A 10,356-nucleotide genomic window follows, 5' to 3' on the forward strand; every position below is an offset into this window, starting at 1 on the left:
CATCGGGTGAAGCCACCGAGGTGTTGGAAGAGCAAAACCAGTTGGCCTTGGTTCCGTTAAAGTCTTCAGACTCTATGGATGTATCATCGGCTCATTTCGAAGAGGATGAAGTACTTGTGGAGGATTGGGTTTCGGACACTGTTTCGGAGGATGCTGATCTGTTCCTAGCTGTTGAACCACTTGCTTTTTCTCTACCCTTGGCCATGGAAGAATAGAAAGTTGTGGGTGTGGATGGTTCGGTGAGGCAAGAACCTTACTCAAAGTGGTTCCAAAGTAAATTCAACGACTTTGATAGCTTCCTAGGCACATTCCTAGAAGGTTTGGAAAATCAAGCAACAGAGTTTTTATTAGCCGTTGAGGCTGAAATAAAACAGAGAGCTGCTTTGAACAAGAAAGCACGTGACTTAAAGAGTTTGGGGGTAAAAGGTTTGAGAGACATTAGTTAGAAGACAAAGATTGGAACTGTTTAGTATGTTTGTGTGAGAATATATTGGGTATGTTTAATTATGTGTCTGTGTTACTTCTTTTTATTGTTTTGGTTGGCAATGCTTGTAGTTTCTCTAAAAATAAAAAAAATAAAAAAAAAAAACCCCTACTTGGCAATGCTGCGAGACCTTCGACTGAGACTTCAGGAGCATTCCGGCAATGTAATCAAGAAATGGGGGAATTCGGAGCAGTGGGTGCTTGAATTGCGAGATGGGAGGAGGGTTGCAGTTTCGATTTAGATCTCTTTGCCATCGGGTGAAGCCACCGAGGTGTTGGAAGAGCAAAACCAGTTGGCCTTGGTTCCGTTAAAGTCTTCAGACTCTATGGATGTATCATCGGCTCATTTCGAAGAGGATGAAGTACTTGTGGAGGATTGGGTTTCGGACACTGTTTCGGAGGATGCTGATCTGTTCCTAGCTGTTGAACCACTTGCTTTTTCTCTACCCTTGGCCATGGAAGAATAGAAAGTTGTGGGTGTGGATGGTTCGGTGAGGCAAGAACCTTACTCAAAGTGGTTCCAAAGTAAATTCAACGACTTTGATAGCTTCCTAGGCACATTCCTAGAAGGTTTGGAAAATCAAGCAACAGAGTTTTTATTAGCCGTTGAGGCTGAAATAAAACAGAGAGCTGCTTTGAACAAGAAAGCACGTGACTTAAAGAGTTTGGGGGTAAAAGGTTTGAGAGACATTAGTTAGAAGACAAAGATTGGAACTGTTTAGTATGTTTGTGTGAGAATATATTGGGTATGTTTAATTATGTGTCTGTGTTACTTCTTTTTATTGTTTTGGTTGGCAATGCTTGTAGTTTCTCTAAAAATAAAAAAAATAAAAAAAAAAAACCCCTACTTGGCAATGCTTGTAAGAAGATAAATAAAAAGTTGGCCAAACTATATTAAGGCTGTGTTTGTTTCGTGTAAAACGTTTTCCGAAAAATATATATTTTCCGGAAAAGGAAAATATTTTTAAGTGTTTAGTTGAATTATGAAAATTGTTGTGGGAAATATTTTTATGTGTTTGGATGTATTCTAAAAATGCTATTTTCTGAAAAAATTTTCACATTTTCTCAGCATCCAAATAAATTTTATTACAAAAAATTTCAACATCACAGCCAATTCAACAAAAAATTTCGGCAGCAAATTCCGGCAACAAAAACACAACAACAATAACAACAACAATCAAACTTAAAAAAAACAAAATTGAGATGGGTTTGGGTCGAAGGTCTGGGTCGTCGGTGTGGTGAGGCGAAGGCGGGTGAGGTGATGGCGTGGGTTCGTGGTGCGAGTCATTGGGTCTGGGTCAAAGGTCGAAGGCACGACGATCGGCGAGTCGTTGGGTCTAGTTCGCGGTGCGAGTTGCTGGGTCGAAGGTCGAAGGTCGAAGGCGCAACAATCGGCGAGTCACTAGGTCTGGTTCGTGATGCGAGTCGCTGGAAGTGCGATCGACGATCGACGATCGCTGGGTCTGGAAGGGCGATCGACGATCGGCGCTCGCTGGGTCTCGCCGATGGGTCTGGGTCTCGCCGAGCTGTCTCTTCTTCCTCTCTCTCTCTCTCTCTCTCTCTCTCTCCTTCCCTTCTCTCTCTCTCTCTCTCTCTCTCTCTCTCTCTCTCTTTCCGGAAATCAATTGAAGTGAAAATAGGAACGGAAATGCATTTCCGTTGTCTAAGGGAAAATAGGAAGTGAATTTCCAGAAAATAAAATTTTCCGTAACTGCCAAACACGCGGAAAATGTGGAAAATGATTTCCGGAAATTGATTACCACCGATTCAAACGCAGCCTAAATTTTGTTTTTGTGTGAATATTTTTATCTTTGGCAAACTCCAAATCACATTATTATCTTATCATCACAACTTTTAAATGTTTATGCACAAATTACATCCTAGATGAGTGAGATAGTCATTAATATTATAAATAGGTCATTTGGCACCAAAATTAAGGAAAATAAATTTGAAATAGGTGAAATTAAACAACAATTAGAAACTAAATTAGATTTAATTTGGATTTTGACAATTTGGGTTCAACATAGCCCAATTTTTCTAAGGTCCCAACTGCCAAGAGTTTTCCTTTAAAAAAAAATTAATTGTGCTTCAAATTTAATATCTAATATATGTGACGAGTTACTAGGAAACTACTTTCCCAAATAAAATAATAATAATAATAACCCAATCTGGCAATATACAAAGAACTATTTGACAAAAATGAATAAGCAAAAACAAGTCGCACACTTGAAAGTCCCCACTAAAAAGGGGGGGCGCGGAATCAGTATCCTTAGAATACACTTCAGATCTACCTTCCAAATGGACCAGTCATGGAATCAGTATCCTTGGAATACACTTCAGATGAATTGTATGATTTAGTACTGATCTCCTCCCTTAAACCCATATTTTTCTCTTGACCATGAGACAATTCCATTGCAAAACATTCTTTTAGTTCTGATAACACAAGACTCATGGTAGGTCTTTGACTGGAGGTGGGTGTAGTGCATGTCATTGCTAATTCTAAAGCTTTCCAGACAGAATTCACATCAAAATCTCCCTGCAACCTTTTATCAACAACACTTTCTATATCCCCCATTTCAAGCTTAGGACTCACCCAATGCACCAGGTGGATTGGTTCATCATTTTTTACAATTGCAGGTTGGCCGGTGATTAGCTCTAACAGAACAATCCCAAAACTGAAGACATCACTTTTCTCGTTCAACTTTCGAGAATTGTAGTACCTAAAAAACACAAAAAATAATTATGTCACATCATATGTTAACAAAGATATATATATATATATATATATATTTTTTTTCCCCTCTTCCCTAACATGAGTGTGGCTTTTATAGCACCAGACTAATCCCTAGCCTTAGGTAAGTGTAGTTAAAAAAAAAAAAGGTACTTGTTGCATACTAATGAAATGAATTGCTCATCATTTCTAATTACCAATCTATTGTTATTATTATTATTATTTGAAATCATTTGAACCAAGTGCAACCCCCTTTTAATGATGCAAAAAACTAAACGAATTACATGATGAAAACATACTCAGGGTCAAGATATCCAGTTGTGCCCATGACTGTAGTTACTACATGACTTTGGTTATCACTTGGAAAAACCTTGGAGAGACCAAAATCTGCTATCTTAGCATCCAAGCTCTCACTTAAAAGGATGTTGGCTGACTTTACATCTCTGTGTATTATAGGTGGCTTGCATCCATGATGCAAGTACTCTAGCCCTGCAGTATCAATACAAGTCAGGCACAATGACATAAAATCAAATTATGGTCCAATTGACACAATGTTATATATGAGGCACAAGATTTATGAGCAATAATACAATTTTAAGAAATTATATAGGTTTAAGTATGACTTCAAAGAAAAATTGAGACAAATCTAAAATATAATGCAGAAAATGTTTACATATGCATTGAAGTTCAGAAAAACTATCTTCATGATCGGAGCACCTCTAAAAGGATTTCTTCGATTGGTCTAGTCTTTGCAAAATTTGTGACATTTGCAACAAAGGAGCTGGTTGGCTTATTAAAAATGGGGCCTCCATTAGCTTTTGGTATGTTAATTGGACTGGTCAAGGCCCTCATAATAGATCTTAGCACTCCCTTAAAGTTTGGGACACAAGGGATCCCAATGGAAATTGGCTTCTTGACAACATCTCCTTCATCCCCCCAAATCGCCTTCTTGAAACCATAAAAGCAACCCCCAAACCCTTCCACTCCACACAAATGGAATGTCTCTTTTGGCACCCATCCCCTAATGGGCATTTTACCCATCATCCACCATGAATCCTAACTGGAAGTGGTTTTGGAAAATCCCCACCATTTGCAAAATCAACACCTTCCTTTGGCTTTCTTGTCATGATCACCTGCCCACAAATAGACCTCCTGAAAAAGAGGCAAATCCTTTCAGATGATACATGCCCAGTCCACTATGCCATGTCACCCCAGAAACATCTTTACACATATCCTAAGGGTTTGTCCCCATTTGGTTAGACCTAACTCTTATGGCCTTACCCATCCACCCCACACCCCACAACTTCCACAATCATCCCAATGAGTAGTGGATTAAATGTATGTCTTCTTTCACCCACAAAAGCTCTTGCCACCCCACCCGGACATACCTTGGAATGTCATCTTCCCCATAACCACTTCGTCCATTTGGACAGATTGACAAATAAGTCCACCATGGAAGGTCAAGCTTTCAAACCAACTTTAGTCCTCAAAAAGATTAAATCCCTTACCACTGAATTTTTCTTCTCCCTCCCCTATCAAATGAAGAGAACAAGATATACCAACACCCTCATTGGTTGGAAACCACCTCCTCTAGACTTCTTTAAGCTACAAATGGTTCGGCTCAAGGAAATCCAGGCAAAGCCAGTTCCGGGGGGCTTATCAGAGATTCTAGAGGGAATTGGGTTGGGGGCTTCTCAAGAAGCATTGGTAAATAATATGTGAGACAACTGGTTCTGGTGCACTTATGAAATGCTATTCAAAAGTTGGACATAATGTAATCCAGGATTACAACAACCAAGCCTTAGTTCCAAAAATTTTGAGGTCCACTGTACTTCATATATTACATTTGCTAAAAAGAATGTAGATGTTGACCTTGTGCAGCATCAATTGCAATGTGGAGTCTCATCTCCCAACTCAAGGTATGTGATCGTGTATCTGCAACCATAAAAAATGAACAAATATTTCTCATAATCTCAAGGATCTGAGCATATTATTATTACTACTTTTTGATAGGTAAGAAAACTTGTATTAAGAGAAGACTACGTCATTAGAAAAATTAAGTAGCCTAAAAGAATATGTACAAACAACATAAAAGCAAAAAAAAATGTATAGGAAGATAGGGAATCTAAAAACAGTGGAATGGATTATTTAAGAAAGACTGGGACAATGCATAGTATAAGCATTGTAATCGGTTATTCAAAGTCATTCTTCATTCAGATAGTGATAATAAACATGGAAGTACCTGAAAGATAATCTTGTAGGTTGCCGTTAGCCATATATTCATAAATTAGTGCCATGTTGTCACCATCATCACAGTATCCAACAAAAGATGCCAAGTTCCTATGGTAAACTGTCATTAAGAGCTCAGCCTGCAAATCCACCAGCAACCACTTTAGTCTATAATCAATGGTTAAAGCAGTTACCTAGCATGAATATATTCACTAGAGACAAAATAGAGAGTAAAAGTTGTCCATCCATGCCATCGCATTTTTATTTTAAACTTTATAATGTATAAAGAAGTTTTATTTAATCAATGGTACAAACCTCAGTTTGGAATTCCTTAGGCCCTTGAGATGATGATGCAGAGAGTATCTTAACTGCAACATGGGTGCCATCTGCCATTTGACCATGGTACACAGTCCCAAATCCTCCCTTCCCAATGACAGTATGGAAGTTGTTTGTAATCTTTAAAACCTCAGCATGAGTAAACTGCCTCTTCTTTGATACTATGATGTGTTTTTTGCTGGAGACAATCAACTCTTTAGCTGAAGTTTAAACAAAAACATACTTTAGGCAGAACCTTTGAATTTTTATGTTGAAGAGCAGAAGATTGCTGCATATACTACATTCTAAAATATATCACCTTCTGATCAATATATCCCTTTGTATAATTTCTTTCAAATATTATTTTTCTTAATGTTATCCTGTAGTAATGGTCCTATGGATCCTAAATTTTTTTTTGCAAGACACTGTCAATTTACATTTGTTATCTCTTTTTTTTCCCCCCTCTCTTTTCTTATTTCATCTGCATGTCATTTTACATCATTTTTCACTTTTTTGCATCTCTAGATGAGAATGATATCCTGTTGAAGTATGTTGTACTAATTCTTGTATGTTGGGAGCATACAACACACATAATCATAATGATACAACTAGTGAAATTACCTGATTTCCTTCTTCTTCTCAGTTTCCAAATGACAAGCAAAGCAATAAAGAGGACCAATGCTGACATTGTTGGTGCTAGTATTGGAACATAATTTGTTTTCTTGCTTTTGCATGAACTTGAGCTACAGACATTTTGGTCATCCACTTGATCATCCACACTGGAAGAAGGGAAATAGACAAATTAACCATATTTTCATGTCCCATATCAAAATTTTAGTGCATAACTGTAATTCATGAAATCCTAGAATATGAACCACTTCTATTATCTACTCAAAAACAAGAATTTGCAAAACAAGAAAAGAGATAAAAATATAGGCCTTTTTTCCCATATTAGCATCTGAGAATCTACGAGGGGGAGGCAAACCTCAATGTAAGTAATCCGGCCTCTGATCTTTCAATAAGAGCCGTAGGAACAGAACCTGATAATTGGTTGTTTTTCAAATTCCTACAAGTCAGTAATATGATTTCTGTTAGAGATATGTGTTCTTAATTGTATTAAAATTACAATTCCAATGCTTCAGATCTTACAGGAACTTCAAATATTTGAGCTCTTCCAAAAATTCAGGTACTGGTCCAGTTAAGCTATTGTTTGATAAATCCCTGAGACAAAAGTATTTTCCTTATGAGATATTGCAAGTTGTTGAACAAAACGCTAAATCTTGAAAGGGTTAATCCTTATTTTCATCAAGTTAGGGCTAGCACAACATTCATGCAACAAAATATTTTGAATGTGTACTTACAAAGATTCCAGTAATGAGAGCTTTGCAAAGGAAGCTGCAATCGTCCCAGTCAAACCACATGAGGTCAGGTTCCTATTGAAGGTAGAAAAGCAACTCCTAAATAATGACATTTTCAATCAGAGAAGTAGTATCAATATTGTTCAGACGAGAATGACTAACATTGAGATTATCCGTGGAGGAACTGAACCATTGTATTGGCATATTAGACCTTCCCAAGAGTAATTCTTTGGCCCGCAAGGATCACCCACCCAGTTTTTGCTTACCTTATACATTGTTTTGACATTCATGACAGCATCAACTGTAATTAGTAAATTAATATTCGATCAAATTGTATATTAAACTCTTTATTAAATCCAATATTCCTCAGAGTTGCTTCACCAAAAACACCCATAATATCATTCAAATTCGGGCATGGAACTCTAGCATTGCAGTTAATAATAATACAAGAAAGCTTACCATCTTCACTGAATGTTGACGATTCATCCAGCTGTTTAACCAAGTAAATCTCAACAGCATTGAGGATAGGTGGAAGGGCTGAATCCTCTGTTTTGTATATAGAAATCCAGTGCTCTTTTCCCACCAAGGCTCTTGGACTAGATATTGTGGTGGCATATAAGTAACGAGGACTAAAAGTTGTAGACAACGGTGGATCGTTCCAAGATATATTGAACTTCCTCGACTGGTTCTTCTCAAGCTGCTCCACTTCAGCAAAGTACAAGTACACATAAAATTGAGAGCTAGGATCATCAATACTCCAATACAATCTCAAGGGTTCACTATTATTCGCTGGCCTAGCAGCTGTCTGTATGACTTCCTGTGGTGCTTGATAGCCATTATTATTATTATTTATCGCTATTGAAGTGGTGATTGAATCCCAAGTAGGGAGCATGTAGGAGGACCAAAGGCGATCATAAATGTCATCTTTATATCTTCCACTTCCATTGGTTGATCCAACATCCAATCTTTGGAAGCGTACTAATGAAGCAGATTTCCCAAACTCGGTATCATAAATTGAATTATTTAGAGGTCTAAGCTCCAAGGCTGAAATAAAAGGAGTTCCCAAGCCTTTGTTCACGAGACAAATGTGAATGTTGTCTGATTGTGCAATACCAATAATCTCAGTTATGACAGTCTCAGAAGCTTCACTAAATTTTATAGAGGACCAAAGATTGACATCAAAATAGATGTCAAATTCTGGTAACTTGTTTAGTCTATCATAGTTTCCATACAAGAATGAAGCTCTTGTCAAGTACAAATTGCCTTTTCCACCATGGGTCTTTAAGGTGTAACAATTTTTGTTTCGAAGAGGAAAACTTCTTAGATCAGAAAGTGGGAGAGGCAGGTTGAGATTGTTTGGATATGCATACTCAGAAGAGATGTTGTTGTTAATCCCATTGTCTATAAAAGCTTCATCAGGAGCATAGAAAATGCCAGTATCAGGGTCTTGGTATGTGAAATTCTGGGAACTCCCACAATCAATGCTTATGAAGCCTAAACAAAAAGAAATAAACAACCTATGTTAAGAATGAATGAACAATCTTTTCTGATTCTTACTAACTTTATCAAATAAGACCAACTTTATGAAAATCTAATCCACTAATCCATCAATTCAAACACTCAAGTGCAGAGGCGTTCAAAATTAGCAAAAGTAGCAATTTGTCTAAAAAAATCATTCTACTTAAAATAAAAATAAATAAAAAAAAGTGTTATAAAATAAAATAAAAATGAAAAGAAAAGAGAAAAAAACGAAGAAGAAGAAGCAGAAGAAGAAACATATTAATCAATTTTCAGTTGAGAGACTTTGCTAACCTTGTTGGAGCTGCCCATGAACAAAGATTGCACACAACATCCATAGGATGAAGCAAATATGTATCTCCATTATCATCTATCTACTATGATAACATGAGTTTATTGTCTATAAAAGCTTCATCAGGAGCATAGAAAATGCCAGTATCAGGGTCTTGGTATGTGAAATTCTGGGAACTCCCACAATCAATGCTTATGAAGCCTAAACAAAAAGAAATAAACAACCTATGTTAAGAATGAATGAACAATCTTTTCTGATTCTTACTAACTTTATCAAATAAGACCAACTTTATGAAAATCTAATCCACTAATCCATCAATTCAAACACTCAAGTGCAGAGGCGTTCAAAATTAGCAAAAGTAGCAATTTGTCTAAAAAAATCATTCTACTTAAAATAAAAATAAATAAAAAAAAGTGTTATAAAATAAAATAAAAATGAAAAGAAAAGAGAAAAAAACGAAGAAGAAGAAGCAGAAGAAGAAACATATTAATCAATTTTCAGTTGAGAGACTTTGCTAACCTTGTTGGAGCTGCCCATGAACAAAGATTGCACACAACATCCATAGGATGAAGCAAATATGTATCTCCATTATCATCTATCTACTATGATAACATGAGTTAGCTAATGTAAATGTGAAGACAACATGATGAGAATTTGTTTAATTCACTCTTGATGTTCTATTTTTTATTTTGTTTTTGTTTTTTTGTTTTTAAATACACTGTTGTGCGTTTTTGACTTTCAACTACTAAAAAGACCTTTCTTTGTCAACTTTGGTAACCTGGAGGCTTAGACGGATTCCCTGAACCCTCTCAAAAGCTCAAATTTCAAAACATTTTGCTAATATATATATATATATATTACCACTTCATTAAAATTACGTAATTTTTTAGCACATCAATCTATTTTTCAAAAATAGAACATCACTATAGCATATGCCAAATATTTATTGGCATTTAGCACATATTATGATGTATGGTTTTTGATGTTCTGTCATGATTTTAAAAACCGATATGATCAAATAATCGAAAAAAGTACTAATTATCAGTTTTTTAGTTCAATCGAAATTGAATCAATAGTTTGACCGGTGACGTCATAAATATTTATTTTATAATTTTACAATTATAAAAATAATAAATTTATGACTAATAATATTTAGTTTTAATATATATATATATATATATGAATTTAGTTTTCTTGTAATGTATTTAGAAAATTAATCTACAACTTATATATAGCAAGTTATATCTATTAGCTATCAAATTAACTCTAATAAAAAATGTATTAAATTAACAATAGATAATAACAAAGTTGTAGTAAGGTTGGTTTATTATTATATTTATATATTTGGTACTTGTATAATTAGTCCCATTTTTTGTTGTTTGTTTGTTTGTTTTTTTTTTTTTTAGGTTATGGTTTAAATTTGGTTGCAA

General features: G+C 35.7%; 1 protein-coding gene across 2 annotated transcripts; it reads right to left on the minus strand.

Annotated features, from left to right (window-relative positions):
• Nucleotides 1-2,601: 2,601 nt before the first annotated feature.
• On the minus strand, nucleotides 2,602-9,028 carry LOC111997842 (probable LRR receptor-like serine/threonine-protein kinase At4g29180). 2 transcript variants are annotated; one of them, XM_065771091.1, is made up of 12 exons: nucleotides 8,929-9,028; nucleotides 7,576-8,610; nucleotides 7,279-7,417; nucleotides 7,120-7,191; nucleotides 6,908-6,979; nucleotides 6,744-6,824; nucleotides 6,380-6,537; nucleotides 5,759-5,979; nucleotides 5,457-5,583; nucleotides 5,087-5,149; nucleotides 3,514-3,703; nucleotides 2,602-3,203 (listed from the first exon to the last, which is right to left on the minus strand). In XM_065771091.1, the coding sequence occupies exons 1-12, from the start codon at nucleotides 9,002-9,004 to the stop codon at nucleotides 2,771-2,773; spliced, it is 2,667 nt and encodes an 888-aa protein (XP_065627163.1). In that variant the 5' UTR covers nucleotides 9,005-9,028; the 3' UTR covers nucleotides 2,602-2,770. The 2 variants fall into 2 exon arrangements, with proteins under 2 accessions (XP_065627163.1, XP_065627164.1); XM_065771092.1 differs by lacking the exon at nucleotides 5,087-5,149.
• Nucleotides 9,029-10,356: the final 1,328 nt, after the last annotated feature.

This window comes from Quercus suber, unplaced genomic scaffold (assembly GCF_002906115.3).
Source record: "Quercus suber isolate HL8 unplaced genomic scaffold, Cork oak 2.0 scaffold_39, whole genome shotgun sequence".
Classification (NCBI taxonomy): domain Eukaryota; kingdom Viridiplantae; phylum Streptophyta; class Magnoliopsida; order Fagales; family Fagaceae; genus Quercus; species Quercus suber.

What these genes read in the sequence shown, in the direction of transcription:
- LOC111997842 (XM_065771091.1), bottom strand. Translation starts at nt 9,004, where the DNA reads ATGATAATGGAGATACATATTTGCTTCATCCTATGGATGTTGTGTGCA. An exon ending in TCATGGGCAGCTCCAACAAG is followed by an intron (nt 8,611 to 8,928) that starts GTTAGCAAAGTC and finishes CTTTTTGTTTAG; the next exon opens with GCTTCATAAGCATTGATTGT. An exon ending in CTCAAATATTTGAAGTTCCT is followed by an intron (nt 6,825 to 6,907) that starts GTAAGATCTGAA and finishes ACTGACTTGTAG; the next exon opens with GAATTTGAAAAACAACCAAT.